Here is a 26,260-nt window from a genome sequence, read left to right on the forward strand (position 1 = left end):
TACAAAATTTTTACACTTTACTTTACAAAACATATATGATATTACAATGAATCAAACATATAAATATGAACTTTGTGATCACCCCCGGCAGCAAGGGCAGGTAACTTTCTGGTGCCAGCTGATACTGTATGTAATCGGTTGAGATATTGTCAGAGGATTCTACAGGAAAAAAATGAAAAGAAAGTACCATAAGTTCATACAAAGTTAAATCACAACACTTTAGCTATGTCCACAGAAAAAATTTATTCATGACAGAAAATAACTAAATGAGCCGCGTCATGACACAACCAACATAGTGCGTTTTCGACCAGCATGGATCCAGACCAGCCTGCGCATCTGCGCAGTCTGATCAGGATCCATGCTGTTCGCCATCAGTTTCTCTACTTGTTATAGGGTTTGTAAGTGAACAGCATAGATCCTGATCAGACTGCGCGGATGCACAGGCTGGTCTGGATCCATGCTGGTCGCAAACGCACTATGTTGGTTTTGTCGTGACGCAGCTCAAATCTATTTCACACTAGAGCTGTGTATTGTCAGGGTAGTGGCGATAATATTCAAGATACAGAGGAGCAATACACAAACTGATTTACCATACGTCACTGAATGATGAAATAGCTCAAATGTTTAATGTAAAATTATAATCTTACATAAGACTTTATAATCCAGCCATTCAAAAATATATCAGAACACATTTACAAGGGATACTTTTATATCAAACTTCTTTACTAGTGAACATTATGGTGCCTTATCATATGAAACATCATGTTTTGTAGTACTACCACAGGAACGTTTTACAGAATACTTTAGCTTCATCAATTTTAGAAAAGCCAAAGTATTTCCATACTTTTGACACAAATTTAGCCGGGGCATCTTTGTACGGTAAACTATCTCAGTCCATTTTGCAGACAAAAATACAGTATTTAGCGTAATCATATAAATACTTTTTAAATTAAAGTCATAGAATGGAATATTCATTGCATTTATTAACAAACGGTACAAATAAACCTTATATTTCATTTTTTCGGTAATTTTCTTGTACTGAAGTTAATTACAGCGAAACTTCTCGTTGCTAGCTTTACAGTAAATGTTTATTTTTGGATATATAACACAATTTGGATAGGCAATGAAAATATGCTGAATATTTTAAACAAGAGGGCCATGATGGCCCTGAGGTCGCTCACCTGTATATAGCCCCCCCCTCCCCCCGGGCCAATTTTTACCCAAGGGCTTTTATTTGTTTATTTGAACAGACTTGGTAGACACCCATAAGAAGATGTTTCAATTTGCTAAACATCTAAGTTCTAGCTCATTGGGTTTTTTAAAAAGAAGTTTTTTAAGTTTTTACTATACACATATAGTTAAAAACAATGACACCCCTGGGGCAGGGCCAGTTTTTGACCCCCGGGCTTTTATTTGAACAAAACTTTGTAGATATTTACTTAAAGATGTTTTCATGCTTAATATCTAAACTCTAGCTATTTGGGTTTTTTCAAAGAAGATTTTTAAGTTTTTGCTATACACATTTAAGGAAAATCAATGACCCCCGGGGCGGGGCCAGTTTTGACCCCAGGGCTTTTATTTGAACATACTTGGTAGACACCCATTAGAACATGTTTCATGCTAAATATCTTAGCTCTAGCTCTTTGGGTTCTTTAAAAGAAGATTTTTTAAGTTTTTACTATATGCATATAGGGAAAATCAATGACCCCCTGGGGCGGGGCCAATTTTGACCCCAGGGCTTTTATTTGAACACACTTGGTAGACACTCACTAGAAGATGTTTCATGCCAAATATCTTAGCTCTAGCTCTTTGGGTTCTTTAAAAGAAGATTTTTTAAGTTTTTACTATATGCATATAGGAAAATCTATGACCCCCTGGGGCAGGGCCAATTTTGACCTCAGGGCTTTTATTTGAACAAACTTGGTTAGACACTCATTAGAAGATGTTTCATGCTAAATATCTTAGCTCTAGCTCTTTGGGTTCTTTAAAAGAAGATTTTTAAGTTTTTACTATATTGCAATATAGAGAAAATCAATGACCCCCTGGGGCGGGGCCAATTTTGACCCCAGGGCTTTTATTTGAACAAACTTGATAGACATTCACTAGAAGATGTTTCATGCCAAATATCTAAGCTCTAGCTCTTACAGTTCTTTAAAAGAAGATTTTTTAAGTTTTTACTATATGCATATAGGGAAAATCAATGATCCCCCGGGGCGGGCCAATTTTGACCCCAGGGCTTTTATTTGAACAAACTTGGTAGACACTCATTAGAAGATGTTTCATGCCAAATATCTAAGCTCTAGCTCTTAGGGTTGTTTAAAAGAAGATATTTAAAGATTTTTCTTTCGGTTGCCATGGCAACCAGAGTTCTTCATGGAATTAAATTCTTTGAACAATTTTTAAAGGTGACCACCAAAGGAACATTCCTGTGAAGTTTGGATGAAATTGGCTCAGTGGTTTATGAGGAGATGTCATTTAAAGCAAAGTTTACGGACGAACGCCGGACGGACGCCGGACGAAAAGCGATCACAAAAGCTCACCCTGTCACTTTGTGACAGGTGAGCTAAAAAGGTGTGTTTTATAAGCTTAATAATATAAGATTTAAGGCAAGACCTATATCAGAATTTCTCTTTTAGATATGATTACAAAAAAAAACAAGAGGGCCATGATGGCCCTGAGGTCGCTCACCTGTATATAGGCCGCCCCAACCCCCAGGGCTTTTATTTGCACAAACTTGGTAGACACCCATAAGAAAATGTTTCATGCTAAACATCTAAGCTCTAGCTCATTGGGCTATTTAAAAGAAGATTTTTTTTAAGTTTTTACTATACACATATAGTTAAAAACAATGACACGCCTGGGGCCGGGCCAGTTATGACCCCAGGGTTTTTATTTGAACAAACTTTGTAGACACTTACTAGTGATGGCCCTGAGGTCGCTCACCTGTATATAGGCCGCCCCAACCCCCAGGGCTTTTATTTGCACAAACTTGGTAGACACCCATAAGAAAATGTTTCATGCTAAACATTTAAGCTCTAGCTCATTGGGCTATTTAAAAGAAGATTTTTTTAAAGTTTTTACTATACACATATAGTTAAAAACAATGACACGCCTGGGGCCGGGCCAGTTATGACCCCAGGGTTTTATTTGAACAAACTTTGTAGACACTTACTAGAATATGTTTCATGCTTAATATCTAAACTCTAGCTATTTGGGTTTTTTCAAAGAAGATTTTAAGTTTTTTGCTATACACATATAAGGAAAATCAATGACCCAGGGGCAGGGCCAATTTTGACCCCAGGTCTTTTATTTGAACAAACTTTGTAGACACTCACTAAAAGATGTTTCATGCTTAATATCTTAACTCTAGCTATTTGGGTTTTTTCAAAAAAGATTTTTTTAAGTTTTTGCTATACACATATAAGGAAAATCAATGACCCCCGGGGCGGGGCCAATTTGACCCCAGGGCTTTTATTTGAACAAACTTGGTAGACACCTATTAGAACATGTTTTGATGCTAAATATCTTAACCATAGCTCTTTGAGTTCTTTAAAAGAAGATTTTTAAGTTTTTACTATATGCATATATAGGGAAAAATCAATGACCCCCCGGGCGGGGTCAATTTTGACCCCAGGGCTTTTATTTGAACAAACTTGGTAGACACTTATTAGAACATGTTTCATGCTAAATATCTTAGCTCTAACTCTTTTGGTTCTTTAAAAGAAGATTTTTTAAGTTTTTACTATATGCATATAGGGAAAATCAATGACCCCTGGGGCGGGGCCAATTTTGACCCCAGGGCTTTTCTTTGAACAAACTTGATAGACACCTATTAGAACATGTTTGATGCTCAATATCTTAGCCATAGCTCTTTGAGTTCTTTAAAAAGAAGATTTTTTAAGTTTTCACTATATGCATATAGGGAAAATCAATGACCCCCCGGGGCGGGGCCAATTTTGACCCCAGGGCTTTTATTTGAACAAACTTGGTAGACACTCACTAGAAGATGTTTCATGCCAAATATCTAAGCTCTAGCTCTTATGGTTTTTTAAAAGAAGATATTTAAAGTTTTTTCTTTCGGTTGCCATGGCAACCAGAGTTCTGCATGGAATTAAATTCTTTGAACAATTTTTAAAGGTGACCACCAAAGGAACATTCCTGTGAAGTTTGGATGAAATTGGCCTTGTGGTTTATGAGGAGATGTCATTTAAAGTAAAAGTTTACGGACGCCGGACGACGGACGGACGGACGACGGACGCCGGACGAAAAGCGATCACAAAAGCTCACCCTGTCACTTTGTGACAGGTGAGCTAAAAATGTGAATCTGGCGATACAAAAGCACGCAAATATTCGTGTCCAAAATTCATGACAAAATTCGCGATGTACCGAGAGTTCGGCTAGAGTTTGGACATTCATTACAGCCCTATTTCACACCTATATATTATTATCATACAGCTTAAATTCTGGTCAGTACAGATAACCCAATTAAATAAACAATATTAAATTCTTTTATTACCTCCCTTGAATTGATGGTTGTAAAAATAACAAAAAAATCTGGGTTTTTTTTATACAAAAAAAAAAAAAAAAAGACTAGGAAAATTCCAAGAATTTTGAAAGATTTACCTATATCTGTATAATCATTGTTCAAACAAGTCAGTAATATGGTAACCATGGGACAGGTTTTCTACATGTAGTCTTTATTTAGAGGCAACAGAAGTACAGGACTGACTGAAGTCTTTAATTGGAAATTTTAAACCACACAAAAAAACACTGTGATATGAAGTCCAAAACTTTATACACCATATCAAGCAGGCTGAATCATCTTTAACTAGTCTTTAAATTGGTTTTATCAGAAAAAGTTGAGAGTTAATTCTCAACACTTTTAACTGTTAAGAAAAAAAATGTACATTGCGAAAGTACAATATCACAATAAAAGTTAGCAAAATGTTTCAATGAGTAACTGCGCTTACCTGTTGATGTTTTGTATTGAATACTTTGATCTGGCGGCCAGGTCTTCCTACAGTCGCAACGAGGGAATCATGACATTTCGCCCAACGGAAATGTCTCGCACCTTCTACATGTATCTGACGTCTTTCTACTGGACGACTGATGAATCATAATAATACAAGTTGATCAATTATTCATAAACACTTATGTGTAATGGACTCAAAATGTGATAGTTAAAATGTCACATCATGCCATACACAACATTATGTCTCTAAAAAAATACCTAATGTTTCAAGTCAAACTTAATAATGACTAATTCAAAAAAATGATTTAACATTATGTAAATCAGCAACACTCACATAACTACTGATACATGGAGCTTATTAAGAACTTCTTTCTTCTATGAATTATATCTTTTCTTAGAATAAAGTCATTTAGTGCAGTAGTACATGCTCATCAAATTTATGTGTTTTATTTGATTTTGATTTTTTTTGTTCCAAAAGTATAAATCACATTGCAATTGTATGTTTCCATGGTAAAGGAAGTCATGGCCTTCTTCCAAAACCATAAATCATTGCCGACATTTACTTACACTGAGTCAATATAATGACTTTCCTTATAAGAAATCAGCCCAATATCTTGGACAGAATTTGCATAATTGCTGGTTAAGTAATACGTAAGTCAACGTAAAATATTTCTGACATCACAAGCCTATACATATAAACTTACCTTGACACGGAAACGTCAAACATAAACCAGTCTGTCCCCGCCACAGCCCCTATAAGCAGCCCTTTATTCCCGACACTCCAATCAGCTTCCATCAGTGGCACCTGTCCCGTATCAAAAGACATCAACTGTTGTTGTCCACTAAGGCTGAAAATTTTTATAACCCCATCTTTCTGACCCACCATAACCTGTATAATAAAATCACTGTTGATCACGATCATGAGTTTAATGTTTTTTGTAGCATAGTTTATACAAATTTATCCATGCTGGTCGCAAACGCACTATGTTGGTTTTGTCATGACGCGGCTCAAATGGCATTTCAATAGCTTTTTTTATCTTTATGAAAACAAACTTTCAATACATTTATGAATTAATTCTATATTTTCAGTTTTGTTAAAGAGCCAACCAGCAACAAATATGTAGCGGTAAGTGGGGTTCAACCACTGCAAGCAGTTTACCAGTACCAGTTGCATTCACTTTTGAAAAGAACTAATTACTTCTGTACATGCTAGAGCAGAGGTACAGTGCAAATGACCGTTAAAAGGATTCCATTGATCAATCACAATGAAAGTGACCTGCACCGTCCGGGAATTGAACCCAAATCACCCGATTCACTGTCCACAGTAGCTCTACCTATTGAGCTAACCAGATGGCCCCAACAAATATGTTATGTCATAAAGACCCGACATAAGATCTGTATCAGCAGTAAATGCAGGGGGCAATGGTGAGTACATGTTATTTCTCTACCTTCATTGGTTCCTCTCTATGCCAACAAACTGACATTCCTGGGGCACCAAGGGGAAACTTCAACTGTTTGTTTCCATCTCTATCCCAGATCTGGCACCACCTGTCATCCCCTACACTAGCAAGCTGGTCTCCCGTGTCAGGGTCAAAGGTCACTGAATTCACAAAGTCTGTGTGTCCTTCTAATATCTGAAATTGAAAAAAATAATCAGTGTAAATATCGTTGCTGACTTTTTTTGAGGGACAGAGGATGGGTCATCACATGGGTTTTTGACTTGAACACAATATTTGACACTAGAAATCACATCTTTTAATGAGAACATACACATTGTTTGTGGACCAGTGTATGCTACAAGGTAATCACATACCTTAACCAGCTAAATATCTTAAATGGACTTGCCAACATGGACAAAACCATTCAACATATTAAGGGAAATTTTTCAAAATATGTACAGGCTCACTGAATTAGACACAAAACTAACAATGAATAAGCTTCTAATGAAAACATATTTCGGTGAATTTCATGCCAGGGGTCTACATCTGTTTTTTTAACATTTTAGAATTCAACCATTCTTAGTAAACATTGTTATTAAAAAAAATCAAAACAAAATTTGACAAGACAGACAGTCAAGCATTTTTTCTTCAAAATATGTACTGTATATACATGTAGCAGCCCTATGAAAATTAAAACAATACAAGAATATTTACTTCTACGGAGTCATTTCCTTTCAAATCTGTGGTAAAAACCCGAATTCTTCTGTCACTTCCAGCTACAGCAAATCTGTAACAAATATGATTTCATTGAAACAAATTACAACATAAAGTGCCTTCCATAAATACCTTTACAACTTTTGGATTGATATACAGAGTATCCAACCCCATTTCAGAGATATTGCATAAGAATGAATGACTACTGTAACCGTAATAAGCAAAGAAGAGTGACGGCATGGCCAAGTGGTTAACACTTCTGATTAGTGATCTAAGACTCGTCGACTGCCTTGTTTCTATGAGTTAGAAACTTATTGCTCAGTACTGTTGAGATCCAGGAACAGATTCAAGAGTGTGTCTACATTAAAGTTTCCTACTCAAGATATATTCTGAATAAACTAAACAAAATTTCAAATTGGAAAGAGAAGAGGCCTATTACAGCCCGCTGTTATACAAGGTGAAACATCATTGATAGCCATGTTAGAAGTGTTTCACATTTATCCAGTTAATCCTTGATTCATATAAAAAAACATTGTTCACTCATTTATGAAATTCTAGGAAAATACTTTTGAATGCTTTTCATAATCTTTGCAGATATGCTGACCCAGCGAATCTTCTTACATTTACCTGAGAACTTTAGGCAAGGAGGTGATGGTTGTTTCTGGACTCCATGCTATTGCTGTTGCCCGGCAACCATTCTGAAATTCAGCGAGTCGTTCATAGTCAAAATCTTCAACATCATCGTCCTCTTCCTGAAAAAGAAAAAATCACATTAGACTTATCATAACTCTTATCATTGTCCCATGTAATTTTGTTGGAATATTCCAAATTGTTTCATTTTGACCAATCATTGGGTTTTCTCACTTAATTGGGAAGAAGCTTTTATCTCTTGATTTTGGGAAAAGATATTCTTAAAATTGCTTAGTTGGGATGTAAAAAAGCCGGCTAAGTTCAGATTTTTTGGGAAAACTGCATAATTTTAAAGAAAATTTCCTTTGGGAAGAGTTATCTTTTATTAAAGGTGAAAAATCATGACAATTAAAGTAATAATAATTATGCAGTTTTTGGTAATGAAATTTTCTCAGAGTTTATGTTTATGTGAGTATGCTATAAATAAAGATTTCAATATAAGACAAAGAAAGGGGCAATTGGGACCCAGACTGAGAGTTCCTTGTATCCCAGTGTGCACTACAGTCAGTTTTCTATAAGTGAGTTCTATTCTTTTGACATGTAACTGTTAAAAAAAAACTTTTCTGTATCATTTGCCACTAATGCCCACTATTGCCCTTTTTATCAAGTTTCATACACTTTAGACTGAAACTATGTCACTGATGAGAATCTAAAGAACAGAGCAAGCATTTTAGTTCATTTGTTCAATTTGTGAAATGTTCAAGTTCTTTCATACTTACCAGTGTACAAGTGATTTTACCTGTGGAAATATGTTGGTAATTAAAATGGGTTGAGTCTGCAATTACAGAAATGTTTATCCCTTATGGAAGCATTTGACAGCTACAATATATAAGCAAATTCCTGCTATCCCCTTTTATTGGAGCTAACTAATTAATGGTATCTGGTGTTCAACAGTCTCCAGTATCCAAAGGGACCTTCTCCCCTACATAATGAACCGTTAGTTTTAAACTGTGACATACTCCCCTGCTACATTGAAGTTCATCCTTGAATATCTCAGGGTTGCAGAGCAAATTGAATAAAACTCTGATTTCATGTAGTCATGGCACTATGTTAGGTGCCAAATGTCACAGGCTGATAAAAATAAGCAGCCAGACCAGGACTTAAACCAGGATTCTCAGAGTAATGTTCTGCATCTCTACAAACTGAGTTATCTGGCTGCTTATACATCTTCTCCCCTAATTAATAGTAAACAGTTCTGAACCAAGACATGGACCATTGACTTGATCACCTCATGTTCAGCAGTTATTTTCATTGTGTTCAAGCACTAAATGGAGTTAATTAATGCCTGTCAGAAGGCAATTATTCTTGCTATTTGCAAATAACAGTTGCTGACACTGTATGATTCGTTTTTTGTCAGAATAATATTTTCACATGGACAAAATCATCTCTCGAATGCCTCTGTGGCAGTCATGTGTTTCCAAGACAATGTCTGGGACATTTTGGGAGGGTAGTACTAGTGAATGGAAATTGATGTTGTGAATGGAAAGCTTCGGCTCTGGTGAGCTAAAAAACATTCAAATGCAAAATCCCAGGTGCATAGCTTCATAGTGATGTTGATCATTATTCCTGCAAAGTTGGTTGATTCTAACTCAAGCACTCATTGAAGGAACAAATAACACAACATGATAAAACAGTTTTTACTCAGTCAAGGGCAACAACTCTACAAATACTTGATAAAATACATTCTTTGAAATCTAAAATTCGCCTTTCTGTCTTTTATGAATGAAAACTTATGAATGGGAGCGAATTGTCTTGATGTCATTATGTGAAACATCTGTCTACCATAACAATGTAAGTCAATTTTAATTCAGGGTTCCCGCTGTCGGTCCTTGCCAATGGCACCAAATGCCCAAAATATTAATTCTGGCACATAAAATCTTTAATTGGCAAATTTAAGTGGAGCCACCATACGATAAAAGTATCCGACAACTAGTACACTTAAATATCACAAGCGGTCGCATCAATTACATGTAAAGCGGCCCAAATGTGAAAGGTCACACGCTATTAGTTTGTTTATCAAACTATATCATCAATTATGTCATCAATAGTGTGACACTTCGGGAATATGTCAAGATGAAAGTGTCAATATGTTAATTAGAACAATTTACGTCTTTACTTATCTGACTTGGAGCACTGATAATTACATGTGTGGTCAACTGGTGTTAGTGGCGAATCAGAGAAATGAAAGATCTTCCGTGATGTTAACAAACATTGAACTTTATGTAAGTTGACTCGTCAACTGATTAAAAATAATTACACTTTGAAATGTTAAATCGGATGACAATTAAAAGAATAATTTCACTAAAGATTGATCTAAAGCCACTTTTAACTGCAGTGTTAATATCTTAATATCTGCATGTAAAGTGCTGAAGTGTCTAATCACATGCAAACCCTATTAAAAAAACAATATTCTTCACTGTTAAAAAGACTTACCGGTAGTATCTATTTCATTTTTTGATCTCAGTGATTTTAAGATGAAGTCAGTTTACAGTAATGTTTTTTTTTTTATTTTGTATCTGTAGATCATCAGAACGTCAGGTAGAAGCTGGAAAGATCTTGGCTCAGTTCAGTCAGTGAGAGTAAATAAGTGATAAGAACTGCTATAGGCAACAAGAGCTGTCACAGGAGACAGCCAAGCTCGACTAATAAAATACTGGACGCAGTAAGCAGGACAAAACTATGAAAGAAAAATCAATTATGTATAATTATGTATTAAGTTATAGTAAAAAAATAACATTTGTTAAAACAAATTCCAAGATCAAGGGAAATAATTCTAGAAATAGTCACGCTAGAGTTATGAACCTTGTCACACAACATGTATGTAATGATAAGAAGTATATATTTGAAGTTTGAATTAGATACCTTAAAAAGAAACAAAGTTATAATATTTCTTAAAGAAAATCCTAAGTTCAAAGAGAGATAAATCTGTAAAAATTACTTCAAGAGTTATGAAGATTGTCACATATAATATAATTGATTATAAGGAATAAGTATTTAAAGTTTGAGGTAGATACCTTTAAAACTAAAAAGGTTAGAGTAAAAAACAACATTTTCTAGTAAAAAAATCTAAGTTGATGGGGAGATAATTCTTGCAATATTGGTGCTAGAGTTATGAACTTTGTCACATAAGATGTGGATGATGATAAGGTACATTTATTTGAAGTATGAAGTTGATCCCTTTAGAAATAAATAAGTTACAGTAAAAAATAATATTTTTTAAAGAAAAATCTCAGTTCAAGGGGAGATAAATCTAAAAATATTGGTGCTAGAGTTATGAACCTTGTCACATAAGATGGAGATGATGATAAAGTACATATATTTTAAGTATGAGGTTGATCCCTTAAGAAATAAAGAAGTAACAGTAAACAAGAGCTGTCGGTAGGACAGCAACGCTCGACTATTCTTAGTGCTTGATAGTAAAAAAAAATGCTTGATACAATTACCTCCTCCTGTTTACAGGTTGGGGTAATGATGGTGAACAAGTGTGCAAAGTTTCAAAGCCATATGTCAATGGACTTTGAAAATATTTGAACTATTACAAAAACTTTAACGTAAATTCTAAGTCGAAAAAGGGGCATAATTCTGTCAAAATGCTTGATACAGTTACCTCCTCCTGTTTACAGGTTGGGGTCATAATGGTGAACAAGTGTGCAAAGTTCCAAAGCCATATGTCAATGGACTTTGAAAATATTTGAACTACTACAAAACTTTAACGTAAATTCTAAGTCGAAAAAGGGGCATAATTCTGTCAAAATTCTTGATACAGTTACCTCCTCCTGTCTACAGGTTGGGGTCATAATGGTGAACAAGTGTGCAAAGTTTCAAAGCCATATGTCAATGGACTTTGAAAATATTTGAACTATTACAAAAACTTTAATGTAAATTCTAAGTCAAAAAAGGGGCATAATTCTGTCAAAATGCTTGATAGAGTTACCTCCTCCTGTCTACAGGTTGGGGTCATGATGGTGAACAAGTTTGCAAAGTTTCAAAGCCATATGTCAATGGACTTTGAAAATATTTGAACTATTACAAAAACTTTAACATAAGTGGTTACGCCGACGCGGACACCAACGCCGACGCCGACGCTCGGGTGACTACAATAGCTCTACTTATTCTTATCGAATAGTCGAGCTAAAAATAGTATTTTTTAAGGAAAATTCTAAGTTCAAGGGGAGATAAATCTAAAAATATTGGTGCTAGAGTTATGAACCTTGTCACATAAGATGTGGTTGATGATAAGGAACATATATTTGAAGTTTGAAGTTGATACCTTAAGAAATGACAAAGTTATAGTGAAAAATATTTTATTGCACCAAAACTTTAATCTGAAATCTGGACGCGGACGCCAGGGCGAGTAGGACAGCTCTCCATTTACTTCGTATAGTAGAGCTAAAAATGGTGGAAAACAAGACCTCCCAACCTCATTACTGACTAAACATGATGCTTTGATTACTTTTATGTGCATTTATTTAAATTGAATTTGAAAACCACATAATACTTACTATGTCTATATTTTAGATAATAAACATGTTGCAGCTGTAATAAAATGAAATATCATGAATATGTGTACTGTTTGTAATCATAATGATACAGTCTTCACGAAAAACTTTAAAAAGAACAGGACATTTGGGCCAGTAAAATATCAAATCTTACTGGACCTGATGATTTTTAGCCGGACCAAATACATTGATAGGTAATAAATTGATGGGTACAGGAAAACACTTTATCATGCTTCCCTTGATAATTTTGAAAGAAGCATAATACGTCTTGTATTCTTGGCACTATGTTGACAGCTTTGAAAAATATTTAAGGACCAAATGTTTAGGCTAAATTGACTTTAATTGAACATGAACAAAGCAATTAGCTTCAAACAAATCACTTTCACACAAAATATTTACTTAACTCAATAATCACAAAATCATAGCTAAATAATGACCATAATAATCGATGGTTTAATTTCCGTAACTGTAAGGTGCGGTACGTAAAATATCCAAGACAAAAATGGCGGCCTCCATTACTCAATGCAATTTAGACATCTCTCGCTGTGTTTTGAACATTTAGGACAGAATTGATGGGTTTCATTTGCAAAAAAAGCAAAAAGATTAATCTTTTAGAGAACCCTGCTTCATTATTTTGATGAATTTTTCTTAAAATATTTTTCATGACAAAAAATCTATAGGTCCGTCGGACCATCAACCTTGCAATAGTCACAGGACCGATGCTTAATTTAGTGGCCTCGGACTGGCGTTAATTTCGAAGACTGATGATATAAAATGAAATTAGGTGATAACTGCTAGCATATCTTAGAAAAGATAGGCATGTCTCCCTTGCAAAATTAATGGCTCCAACTTTGGAGCTATTGCCAGTATTGGCTTCAACTTTTTCTGATTGGCGAATTTGTTGGCGCAAACTAATTTTGACCAAAAAAGAGAGAACCCTGTAAATGTGTGACGTCACACGTACTGTGTTAAATATGTCTCCGCCCCTGTCGTGAAATGAATAACGAGTTTTGAAAATGTTGATAATAACCTTGTTTATTTTATTTCACTCTATATTTTTTCAAGCGAAATAAAGATTATTTACAGTGAAATAAATGTAAAACTTAAAACGTTTGCGACATTAAAATAGCGTACTTGATATGTTTGTTTTGCACATGCTGTTTGGCGCTACATTGTGACGTCACGTAAACAATACTTTAAACGTCTGTACAGCGTTAACGACTGAATAAAAGATATTGGTGTTCGGATTCATTTTCTTAGTTAACCCATTTTCTTTCATTCTAGATAGTTTTCACAACAAAATTCGTCAAAAAATTGTTTTTATTTATCAGATTTCAAACAAAATGGCGCCTTTGATTTTCATTTTATCATTCGATATTTTATACACAGCTTCTGTTATTCTGGTTCCCTGTCTAATTATGGTTCCCATAGACGTGCGCGGGTGACCAGTCTACACATCCGTTTTCAGTCAGAATTCCTCAGTTTTTATCGTTATCTTTAAATTCGAAAGGTTGCGATGTGTCCAATTCGGTACTTTTGACGAAAGTTTTCAAAATCATCACTTAGCAGGTACTCGCGTTACAGTAAAGCTCGCTTTGCGAGCAGGCCCTTCGGGTAGTCCAACTTATTGTACTCCGTGACGAGATATTGTGCTATTTTCGTGTCTGGGCAATATCTCGCCTCTACGTACAACATAAAAAGTACCTTTTCTGTGGTGAAATTTGCGCCGGGATTTTGAGCGCAAGCTTTGGATCGTCTAAAATCGTATTAGAATTCATATTTTAATAAATTTGTTACGATACCTTTAAAGATTATTCATTTCTACATCAATTTCATGTTTTATTTGTGAAAATATTCCTAACATAAAGATTTTGATAGAAAAGTAAACACAATGAACCATCAAAATACAGACATCGCCGCTAATGTCACGTGACAAAAACACTGTTGATTACTACACTGGTGTGTATGCGGTACTGCGTTACTGAGAAACGCCGTAACACTCTTAGTAAAATATTAAGTTTTAATGTTATATTTACGCAAAAAAAACTATGAAAGGATGAAAATATTATTTTATTGGGGAAGATGCAAAAACTTATTCGTTATTTTTAGAGCGTTCTTAGAAATATCAGAATTACATTATCTTTTTAGAAATGCCTACTCTGTAAATGGACTCCTCACAAAAATATTTTCTAGTTAATAAAAAAATTATTTCGTTCAGCTTTCCCAGTAAATATACGGACATGGACCTATTGGTAACTTTAGATTTTTTCCCCACGATTATTGATGACAAATAGGAATATGTTAATAGCAGAAACACAAGGTTTATATGTTTAAAGAGCAACGAACGGATTCCTAGTGCCTTAGCGACTACGAGAGGACGCCATTCTAAGGAATTTGACAGTCTGTTATTTATATTAATGTTGATTAACTATTAAACGATATTTTCAATTTCAAAATATTTTTATCAATAATAAAACGAATAAATTTCAAACGCGGTATAAAACGAATAAATGTCAAACGTGTGCCTCGACATTATACATGTATGTGCGGAAACAACATTCCATGTGATTTTTTTATTATTATTTTCTTAACCACGCAGGTCCATAATTCTTGCTAGTTTATTCCAAAAAGCTTTCTGAAAATTATTTTCGAAAGAAAAACACACACACGCACACACACGTAGGTATGATATTGTTTTAAAAATGACCGGTGGTACAGGGCAAAATACTCGGAAATTTATTTCATGAAACAGGTGCCCGCTTCATTTTTTTTTGTTGTTGTTTTTTTGTTTTTGCAAAAGACTTTCATAATGTTGGTATACAGTAAAGATTTATTCCATACATTTCACTTTTATGGCGTCTTAGAAAATTATTTACACATGGCGAAGTGCGATTTGAAGAATCAAGGCGGTTATTTTACAATGTTACATAAACAAAACGCTGCGCCACAGAGGTGTAGGGTGTGGAGCTCAAAACGATTTAAAAAATAAAGAAATGCATATTTGTCAATCCCAGCACATGTACTGATCAATGTATATATATTATATATATAAGAATACTTAATATAAGCCGATTTGAAAAAAAATCATATTTCAACGTCTATAATAAATACACAAGATAAAAATGTTCGCCGGAAAAAAAAACCGCAAATCTACCGTCAAAAACACCATGTATTTTATTCCGTTTCCAAATGTTCACATAATCCTTTGGCCCACAGACACAGAAGATATAATTTTTCATGATGATGGTCAATTTTAAACTTCCACATCAATATAAACAACGCAACAGCCGAAATAAACATCGAAATTATCGCCGTTTTACTCCATTTACAAAATCTTTTGACAAATTCAAACGTGGCACCCCAACGTTGACAAATATACATTTCATTTGGATTTTAAAGGCGTTTTGAGTTACACACCCAAAGTGTCTGTGATTTCTTTGATTCTTGTCCAATCATATAAGATTTAAGGGTTATGCAACACGTTTACTAATTTTAAACAATAATATGATACAGATTGCTACTGCCCTAAGTATTAAAGTTGTTGCTTTGGAAAACGAACTTTTAAAATCGGCAAGAAAACACGGCGCCTCTTCAGTTCTTTTTTTCCAATAATTTTTAACATTCTAGTGAATTTAGATAGAAAACCAGAAAATAGTTTCTAAATATTAAATGTCACAACTCAAAACTTAAAAAGTTGGTATATCTTGCGTTAATTCAGAGCCGGGAAAATATACAGAGGAAACTCGTGGCCGTAACACATTTAAATTCTTACCACCGTTTAAACAATTTTCATAAATGAATTATAGAAAGAAATTAAAGCATAAGATCATCGTCTTTAAAATGAATCATCAAGTATATTTATAATTATAAATTGAAAAATAAATATATGTAATTACAATCTAAAAATAACTTTTTTTCTTTACAATTTGGACCATGTCAGCATGGAAAATTGTTTAACTGATTCCGGATAGGAATCACGGCTCTAATTTAAATACTTTTCTTTAAATCAAATTTATCTAAAACTTAATCTTATAAATTTTAAGTTGACACAAATAATTTAAGCAAGGAAGAAACAGAACTGCGCAGTGTCAACATTTCCGAAGTGTATATTGGTCAGCGTACCGGTGTCGGCGTTGTGGAATAGTTGACACGTAACGTTTCAAAAATAAATACATGGTTGATATATTTTTCTATTCCGGAACAAAAACTTTTCTGGGAACATCGCTTAAACAACACCCAAATACCCAGGCCATTACGGCATGCTATGATTATAGTCTTTTATTACAAGGATAAATGGTACATGTACACGCAGACAAACGAAAAATGGGCGCGCTCGGCGTAACGAGTTTTACTTTTCTGAAAACTGTTGAGAAAGGAAAAATTAACGCAAGAATTACCATTTGAATTCAAAAAATCTTTCATAGCGTAATGCACGTTTGGAAAACAAATCTTTCTAGGCAAGGAGTTGCTGATTTTAATACGCAGCAAGTTGTAACTAACATAATTATTCTAACATAGATAATACTACAGAGTGGTGACAATATAAATTTTAATGAAATACAGTATTTGTTTATCCTTTAATAAACATGTTTATAAAAAAGAGGTCTAAATTAAAAGTTTCTCCGCATCATTTTAAAGATTTCAATCAATTAGAAAAAATAGTTAAAGCTTATTTCCTGGCGATTTATTTTAATGTAGCAATAAATATAATTAATAATAACAACATTAAAGAATAATAAGCACTGTTTAACAGTTTAACAGTTTTTTCATATTTTTTTTTGTCACGCAAAAAAAATGACAACATTCACGCACGGTACCGAACAATATCGATTTTTAGCGTACATGTTACATTACTGTAGCAACATCACAATATGGCGGCGTTGGTACACAAACGAGACGGTGAAATGAAACTAACGTGGTTTACTTACTTCTAAGTTGATAGTCTAGCACTTTTTGTGCTGTTGATTCCTTAAAATTGTATTGTTGAATAGATTCTTAGTTTAAATTGTCTGCATTATTACATTAACATCGAAATCCACGTTTTCACCACAGAAAGGTCTCCTTTTGGTTTTGACGTTAAAGCGAGATTCTGCCCCAGAACGAAAATATCTCAGAATCAAGCTTTGGCACGTCAATATATTTTGACTAGCCCTTCGGGCCAGCTCGTCGAGCTCGCTATTACAGATAATACTTGTTTACGTTTTTGAATATGTAATCTTTTAATTCTCTTAGGAGACTTGTTTGAAAATTTTATCAGTTTATGGGATTTTGTTTTTCATAATTCTCGTGAAAACATGTGATAAAACAATTATACCTTGAATTTACAAAGGTATACTGAAACTTTCGAATCTGTACCCGCGGCTAGAAGATGGGAACTTGTTTCTGTATTACAAAATTCAACAACATATGTTATATCTTCAGTAGGTATCTCAAAATCTGGATTTTTACCAGATTCTATCATTTTAATTTTTATTTTTGCCGGCTACCTTCTTTGAGAAGAGTTCTATAAGACCACTAAATTATTTCCGTTTGACAGTTGAACACCACCATAGTTTTTATAGCGTCAAGCTGGAGTCTTACATTTTTGGTAAGTAATCAAATGGACTAAATGAATTTCGACTAGACCTTTAAGCTTCTGCATATGAACTCTAATTTTTGGTTTATCTCCCGAATGAGAATTTGACATTTGGATGGATTTGATTCCATATTACACTCCGACTTCGGAGTGTAACTGTCCCGTTTGTAGATGGCAGTGCAAGGTTTATTAATTAAGGACCGTCCTAACAATGAAAACGTACTCAAATGTATTTCTGTGAACTTTATTACAACATTATCTCCTCTCAAACGGGAATTTTAAATGCACAATTTAACTGAAAGAAAAAAACTAACGTTAGATAATATCATAAAGTAATATACCTAATACATATTGATAAATTGTGACTAGGCCACATTTGTGAGTACATTAATTAATTGTTTTAATCAGGGTCTTTTAAATAGAAATTTGAAAGACCCTGTTTAAATCTATATCCCTTGTCTTAAAACACAAGCTCGAATGACGCATAATTCCTGTATGTTATACAGCACACATTTAAAACATAAATTGCAGGTTTAGTATAAAAACATTTTTATTTGAAAATTAAGAAGACACAACTGCTTCGCTCTAAGCACATGATATGTGTATTTATCCATTTCACGTGAAGTTCTTCAACTAGTTATATTACAATAAATTTCATGTTGAAAATATCACATCAGGTGAGTAGTCTTTAATTGAAATGATATAGGTAACATTTTTCCCAATTATGGATCCGCTCCCTCTAAACAATATATTTCTTCTTCCGTTAAATGTTCTTTCAAAAATTCAAGAGTTTTATTCCACAATTCCTCTTGCTTTATCTCATCCCTAAAACATAACATATTATTTATAAAAATTTCCATGGAAACAATATACAATGTACATAATTATGTGTATATCAAACATATATGGGTGGACGTGTTTCAAAGAAAAAGAAAGCTTAGGGCTTGAGTTGATTTCGTCTAATATTTGAGATACATGTATCTGTTTAATTAAATACAAACGCTTGATTTTTTTATGTAAATAGTGAAACATTTCATTAAAGTAGCCAAACACGAACTTTTGTTTGTTTCTTTATTTTTACGGTGCACCAACACAGTTAAGTAATGATGCCGAAAAAGGAAAGATGATTTTGGCGCCAATCCTCGGATGTTGCAAACTTAAAGCAACACGCGGGGTCAAAACCACCTCACCTCCTGGAAACTAAGAGATGCATTAGACTCAAGTTATATGACCATACAGATATTAAACGGTGGCTGCATATTCTAAATTTCATATAACTTTTTTTCATCGCTTATGAGGGGTCCGTTATAGCATTATATTGTGCCATAAAGTTCAATGTGTTGCCACAACTATTTCAGATACAGACCTAAACACTTTTTTTACCTTGACACTGAGGTAGTTGATGCCGGTTGACAGTCCTTAAAATACACACCACTCATTGATTTCAACTCAGGGTTAACTGCACTGTTAATTATAGTTGTGGCACCGTGTAGTGGAGTCCGCATTAAACCTGCAAGTGTAATAGTAACTCGTTAAGTGGTAACAAACATACAAGAACTATATCATTGGCAGTAAAACTTGCAATAATATCTTAAAATCTATAATCAGGGTGATCCATCGGAAGCATCAAAAGTAACAAAATTACATTGAAATTACAGGATCGGTTTAATTGAGTCTTGAGTCTGTACAAGAAGAATAATGAAAAATGCAATATCCCTCACGCCCACTTGAACGGCTTCAGAGGCACTAAACTTTCAACACTGCAATCAATGATCCGAAAGACAAAAAATATCTACACAGCAAGTGCATATAAATCTTAAATGCTCTTTTTGATTTATGTACATTAAAATACATGCAATAAATGTTTATAGATTTAGTTGTACATCAAAATCTGAAACAGGGGACAACATGGAAGCAAGGAAATATAACAATATATAATACATGTATATGAAAAAACATATTCAAATTGATCGAGTCTGTTTATGATAGATAATATGAAATTGAAACACCCCTCTCGTCCATGGTACCGATGGTATTTAATCTCTAAAACTAGCGGACTGGAATCAAACTTACTTGTAAGTACAATATCAAAGTACAGGTGAAATGGCAACAAAAATTGAACAAATCTAAAGTTTAACATTACATTACATTGTTTATTTATAAGTACGGTAATCATTACATCAGATAACTATTCTTACGCAATATCTCACAGACCATGCATTATTTTTACTTTGACATTGTGAATATACATGTTTTATTACCCACAAGACGGTTCAATTTGAGGAAAATCTGGTAGGCCGCCATGTCTTTAAATTCAGCTCCTATGTTTGTTTCTACAGTTCCAGGATGCGCACTGGTAACAGATATATTTGAGTTCCGTAACCGCCGATGAAGACAATGCATTTGCATGATCTGTAAAAATGACATTAATAAAACTACAGAAAAAGCAACAACTCTTCGAAATTATTATCATAGTTTAAACTTAACGCATGCTTCCATGCTAAAACACAGTGATAGAGTGTGTCCATAGGCTTAGCTATAGCTCCATTGACAATCAAGTTAAAGTAAGTTTTATATAACACAAATCTGTATATTCAACGTTACAATGTATATAAACCAGAAACAAATATTTACAATTACATTGTATTTGGGACCCGACCCTTTTTAATATGAATTAAATAGAATAATCTATAATTTTAGCCTTCCTGGCAAGAATGCATCACACGTTTAGAGTCAGACAAGCCAGTGATCATTGCAATATCACAATATTCTCCTAACGTATCTATTACATGTATTGTATTGTCTAACCATCCATAACAATGAACAGTGTCATACTCGAGGTTGACTGAATATCCATTACATTTATCAAGAGAGGAAAAATCTTTATAGCACTATTCCTGTAAAGGGATAGGTTTAGTAAATCTGTACCTGGTACAGCTTTGATCTACCATAATAATCCAAAAACCCAAACTGTGAAGGATCTCCCTTGTAGTTAATACCTTCTAGACTATATCCACATAATCTGAAAACGTTAAGGATGTTTATACATGTTTAACGTCATTTAAATAAAGCATGTTGTGCCCGATGTACTAATTTAAGGACCAATAACATACAATCTGTACGCGCAAACTGACTACCTTCACAAATGTATTGCAAAAACTAAAACCTTATTTATATTGATTTTAAAATTAACCATTTTAATACAGTTTGACTATTTTATCAACTACATTTTGTAAACAAAATATGTTTGACATAAGTTCCATTCTCATTTAATGTTCTGATGAAATCTCCAGTCTTGTTAATTGTGGGAGAATAATGTTGGATCTTGAAGATAACGAAGAAGTAAAGTTTGATTGATTAAAAGAAGCACAATAGAGAAGAACTGAACTCCTAAAGAACGTCCAAAAGAGGAAATTGAAAATGTTGCAGCATCGTTTGATTGGATCTGTTCATGGACGGTAGTGGTATTTGCAAGTCACAGTCCACGCCTCCTGGCACCGGCCTAAACAGACATGAAAATGGTGAAATTTTGAATTAAGAAACATCCGAAAAAACAAAGCTTACTTGTGAGCATCACTTGATACAAGAATTATTCTGCTTTCACTCTCATTCCCTTTCATCATAGGTAACAGCTGACTTATCATAAGAAAATGGCTGAGATAATTCACCTGAATCAAACAAACATGCCATTTCTAACAATCTGATTTAACAGCAATCAAAGCATTTGAGCTTATCAGTATTTAATTATCTCTCATAAATAATACAAGCAGGATTATCATCATAACATATTATGTAAAATAAGTTATTTGATGCTTTTGTAGAAGGCTTTATTAATTCAGAAACTTGCTTTAAAGTAAAGAAATATTAAAGAAAAAGTTAATTAAAAATTTAAAAAATGTGATTCTAAGCTACAATGGCTTTATCAATTGTGTATTGTGGTATTTGTGAAATAATAAAGCTTCTCTTACTTCTTTACTTGATCAATCGTATTCTCTGATAGTTATTGGACAATACAATTAAAACACAATTAATTCTTACTAAAGTCAGTGACGAGTGAGTAACAACGCAAATAATAAGAGGCCATTTTTCTGTAAATTGTTTACCTGCAACATATACTCGTACCCGTCATTTGTCTGTTCTGAAATAAAATGGAAGCACACATTTGTTACTAGAAACTGGAAAATATGTTGTTCACATATCTTTCATTTTGCAGAAATATAGGAATTGTATGTACATGGATAAATATAAAAAGCAACAACTACAGGATATATTATATAAGTCTCTTACGATGGAATATCAAATTATTGATGATTTATTGAAACAGCCAAAGAATATGATAAACAAGATCAACCAGGAAAGGCGGCGTTCAATGAACGCAACAGCTCACGACCCAGCAACAAGAATTAGTGGCAATGAGCCAATGAGGACCCCAAATACCCATGGCAAATGTTAAAATTGTGTGACAAGGTTTTAAAACTTTCCTACAGTTTTTTGCGAACATCTAAAATGACAATACATTCGTCTGTTAATGACTGCCTTAAAATTTAAACTAAAATGATCAAACAAATAAAGTTTCTTTCCTCTTTTCCGATTCTTCTTCGGTCCTATAGTGTTTTATATGTGAAATCGTGTGATATATGGCAATGATAAAAAAAGAATGATCAATTCTTAGCTTGAACTGGGACGAGAAGTACATGTAAAATGTTGGGCTGTAAGATAGAATGTCAATGAGGTGAAATAAATTATTAGCATTACCTGGTTTAGCTTTACTTATTCCAGCATTACAAATTAACACGTGGAGTGGTCTACCAGATTCTTTATATGCTTGAACAAACTCCTTAGTGGATTGGAAAGAAGACATATCTAGTTTCATGAAGACCAGTGATAGTTCTGCAACATCTACTAGTCCAGGAGTTCCTTTCTCTTTCTCCTCTTTATATTCTTTGTCCATTTGGCGCATTGCCTACCCGAAAGCAGAAAATAAAAAGTTGCATCAATACAACATGCTAGTCTAGGAGATTAACTTCTTCATTGTTTCCATATCAGAAACCCATTAAAGAACATTTATTTTAATTGTCCGATGAGCAAGAAATAATAATAAAAATGAATGTGCTTTGATTAAATTTATTTCATAATATTGTGTGTTTTTTGCTTTGACACTAAATAGGCAAGACAATTAAACACTACCATTATTGTTCTTGACACAAAGCAGTGAAAAGCGTATGAAAATCTCTAAGTCATCTAGTCACTTTATCATAAAGCATCAAGACAATGATGAAAAAGATTCTTTTACACAACAAACTTACAAACGGTATTAAGATAATTAATAAAACTGCGCATATTTCTACAAATAACAAGTACATTGTCATGACCTTTCCTCGGAAGTACCTTGTAATTTGTATCTCAGATTACACAATCGTCATATGAAAAACATGTTACCATCTGGTAGTTTTTTGTTTAAAAATGTACCATATTTAAAAAGGCCACGCAGCTAACCGAATGTAAACAATATGTTAGAACATATAATAGCCTAAGGGAAAGGTTGTTCCAAAAGCGTCTTTCAATAGACATGCATGTATATGTGACCTTAACCAAATATTTAATATATTTAATCCAGCTCCTAAAACGCTACACTTCATATAAGAAATAAGCAGATCTGAACCATAGTCAAATTGATATGTGTAGATTTGTAAGGTTTACCTTCATTGTATCATCCTCAGATCTACATGCCATTATGACAGTCCCGCCCATCATTGCTATCCATTTTGCGACTTCATATCCAATACCTTATAATATACCAAATAATATCATTCATTCAGATAAAACAATTGGAAATCAGGATCAATTAAAATGTTATTTTTTTTTCTCTCTCTAGATCTCGTGTTATGTTGTACACATTAGCCATTTTAATTGTTATGATGGGCAGCTATCTTAATTATAATATATGCTCTCTTAACTCACAAAAGCTTAATTGTTGTTTAGAATAACACAGGTGTGAACAAAAATATTACACTATAATGCATTGGTAAAAAAACAGTTAGAGCATTTAAACACATAGTGCTTGTAAATAAAAGAAAATAGTTTCTTTAAAGAAGAGCATGGTAGCTTTAGACTCATGCACAATAACAGAATAACTTGGCTAAATTGTATGCATATATTTATAATTCAAAATGCTGAATTTTCATTAGATCTACTTCGGTTACCTATTATATCATCTTTTTATTTTTTCCTCAATTACATGTACTTTAAACATGCTTATTTTTTAAGATTTAAAACAATCAAAAGATAGCAAACATATAACATGTTAATTTCAATATAAGGAGAAAACAGAAAAGGGATGAATGTCGTACTAATTCGTATAATTTTCTTCCTAAATGATTTGATTTATTACAGACAATCACGTAGCAAAGAATACTTACGCTCACTACAATTTAAGTTCAATGTAACAACATTCTTCCGTTTGCTCCTGTAATAACAAATGTTCTATCCGAAGGTATTTGTACTCTAGGAAAAGAAAACAACATACCTCTATTTGCTCCTGTAACAACAAATTATCTACCCGCAGGTATTTGTACTCTAGGAAAAGAAAACAACTTGCCTCTATTTGCTCCTGTAACAACAAATGTTCTACCCCAAATGTATTTGTACTCTAGGAAAAGAAAACAACTTACCTCTATTTGCTCCTGTAACAACAAATGTTCTACCCGAAGGTATTTGTACTCTAGGAAAAGATTGCTTAGCCCCCATACCAACACATAAATAAATTAATATTACAAAAAAAAAACTTGTATCTCTATAAACTCTCTTAGAATGTTGTATTACTGTATTAGACGAAGTTTACAATTTTATGTTATTGGTGTATATTTATCACTTTTAATACCCAATAGATTTATTTATATTTGATACAGACAGTTATGTTATCTCACTTTGATATAGTAGTGAAGGTTTTGAGTTGATTTGATATGACCTTACACATGTACAGTTTTAGTTTAGATATTAGACCGACTTTTATCGTATTTCTAGATTGTATGTACATATAAGATAGTAGTGTATTTATGATTTTGCTCGTTTTACTTTAGATACTCTATCTATTATATATATTTTCTCCATTGTCAATATTTCTGAATAATATAATATTTTCAGTAAAAAAAATAAACAATAAATCGTTTATAATGTGTATAGTGTATATCACACATACAAATACACTTATATCGGAGAAAACAATATATATATATATATGTTCATTGCAATTTTGGCACGAAAAGGCAAAGGTACAGCCTTTCACAGCCCAATGTGTCAAAAACTTCAAACTTATTGTCGTAAACAAATGTAATTTGTGAATACTTTAAACGAACGCACTTGGATAGGTTTTCCCGCTGACGCGGTTAATTACTCCTATTATCATTATATACAAGAAACACAGAAATGAAAAGTTGGTACGTCGGTTAGATCTGATATTTTTAACGACACTTTCAACTTATTGCAACAAATAAATTGTTCGATTAAAGGGGTAACAGCTTTTCGATAATATGATCTTACAAGGTACTTGTGTTCCTTATAACAGAAACGTAGGGGAAATAACAAATTTCAATTTCGCGGACAATTACTAGCTCGTACATTGAAATGTCAAGGAGCTCTGCTATATAAATCTTTGTAGTTTTCACTGACTTTCGAATCAGGCTTTTCCCAAAGATTCTTGCATTGTCTTGTAAACCTCTTTTTAGAAAGCCAGGAATTTCCCTCCTCATCAATATGCGCCAATATGATTCTGCTGTATTAAAAGTATTTACAGATGCTAGTATAAAGTAAAGGAATCGCGTTTTAATAACTAGTTTAACTAAGATTTTTATTAAGATGAAACGATTGGTCATTTGCTTTCAACCCATTACCCGATATACACGCCTTTAAACGCCCTTGTCACCGCCTCCTTCTCTTGTTGTCTCAAATGGTGAAAAAAATGCCTTATTCAGGCCCCCAACACTGGTTTTTGTTTGAGAAACGTTGTTTAAAAAAGTGACCACTTTTTTTAGGTGCGGCCCCCAAACCAAAAGATGCATCAGCGGGTTGCCAAAAGGGGGATGTGCCCCCTTCTATTTGGGGGGTTTGAAGGGGGCGGCAGTCCCCCTCATCGCCAAGAAAATTTTGGACTTGTGAGAGGCTAAAATGACCCCAGATCGATCATAAGGTAACGTGTAACCAAAGCTGAAAAACATTTGACTCTATCTCAATCCATTGAGAAGTTGCAGTACTTTGAAATTAATTTTGATAGAAAAAATCAACGCAAAATAGTTATTTTTGGCAATTTTGAGATGTCCCCTCGTTGCCATGGTAACAGGAAATTTAAGTCTGGGCATGTTGTTACAAAGGCAAT

The 26,260-nt window shown here is 33.7% G+C and overlaps 2 protein-coding genes across 3 annotated transcripts; both read right to left on the reverse strand.

Moving 5' to 3' along the window:
* On the reverse strand, nucleotides 1-17,829 carry LOC132724486 (nucleoporin Nup37-like). The gene is made up of 7 exons (XM_060709359.1): nucleotides 17,629-17,829; nucleotides 7,753-7,877; nucleotides 7,126-7,198; nucleotides 6,421-6,606; nucleotides 5,677-5,861; nucleotides 4,971-5,106; nucleotides 1-159 (listed from the first exon to the last, which is right to left on the reverse strand). The coding sequence occupies exons 1-7, from the start codon at nucleotides 17,773-17,775 to the stop codon at nucleotides 79-81; spliced, it is 933 nt and encodes a 310-aa protein (XP_060565342.1). The 5' UTR covers nucleotides 17,776-17,829; the 3' UTR covers nucleotides 1-78.
* A 298-nt stretch (nucleotides 17,830-18,127) lies between these two features.
* On the reverse strand, nucleotides 18,128-24,797 carry LOC132724487 (retinol dehydrogenase 14-like). 2 transcript variants are annotated; one of them, XM_060709360.1, is made up of 9 exons: nucleotides 24,561-24,797; nucleotides 23,590-23,675; nucleotides 22,645-22,852; nucleotides 21,993-22,027; nucleotides 21,454-21,557; nucleotides 20,818-20,911; nucleotides 20,151-20,301; nucleotides 19,273-19,399; nucleotides 18,128-18,714 (listed from the first exon to the last, which is right to left on the reverse strand). In XM_060709360.1, exons 1-9 carry the CDS (start codon nucleotides 24,634-24,636, stop codon nucleotides 18,612-18,614), a joined length of 984 nt encoding a protein of 327 aa, XP_060565343.1. In that variant the 5' UTR covers nucleotides 24,637-24,797; the 3' UTR covers nucleotides 18,128-18,611. The 2 variants fall into 2 exon arrangements, with proteins under 2 accessions (XP_060565343.1, XP_060565344.1); XM_060709361.1 differs by lacking the exon at nucleotides 24,561-24,797 and adding an exon at nucleotides 24,416-24,476.
* Nucleotides 24,798-26,260: the final 1,463 nt, after the last annotated feature.

Source organism: Ruditapes philippinarum, unplaced genomic scaffold (assembly GCF_026571515.1).
Source record: "Ruditapes philippinarum isolate M1 unplaced genomic scaffold, ASM2657151v2 ctg6754_1_1_1_1, whole genome shotgun sequence".
NCBI classification, from domain to species: Eukaryota; Metazoa; Mollusca; class Bivalvia; order Venerida; family Veneridae; genus Ruditapes; species Ruditapes philippinarum.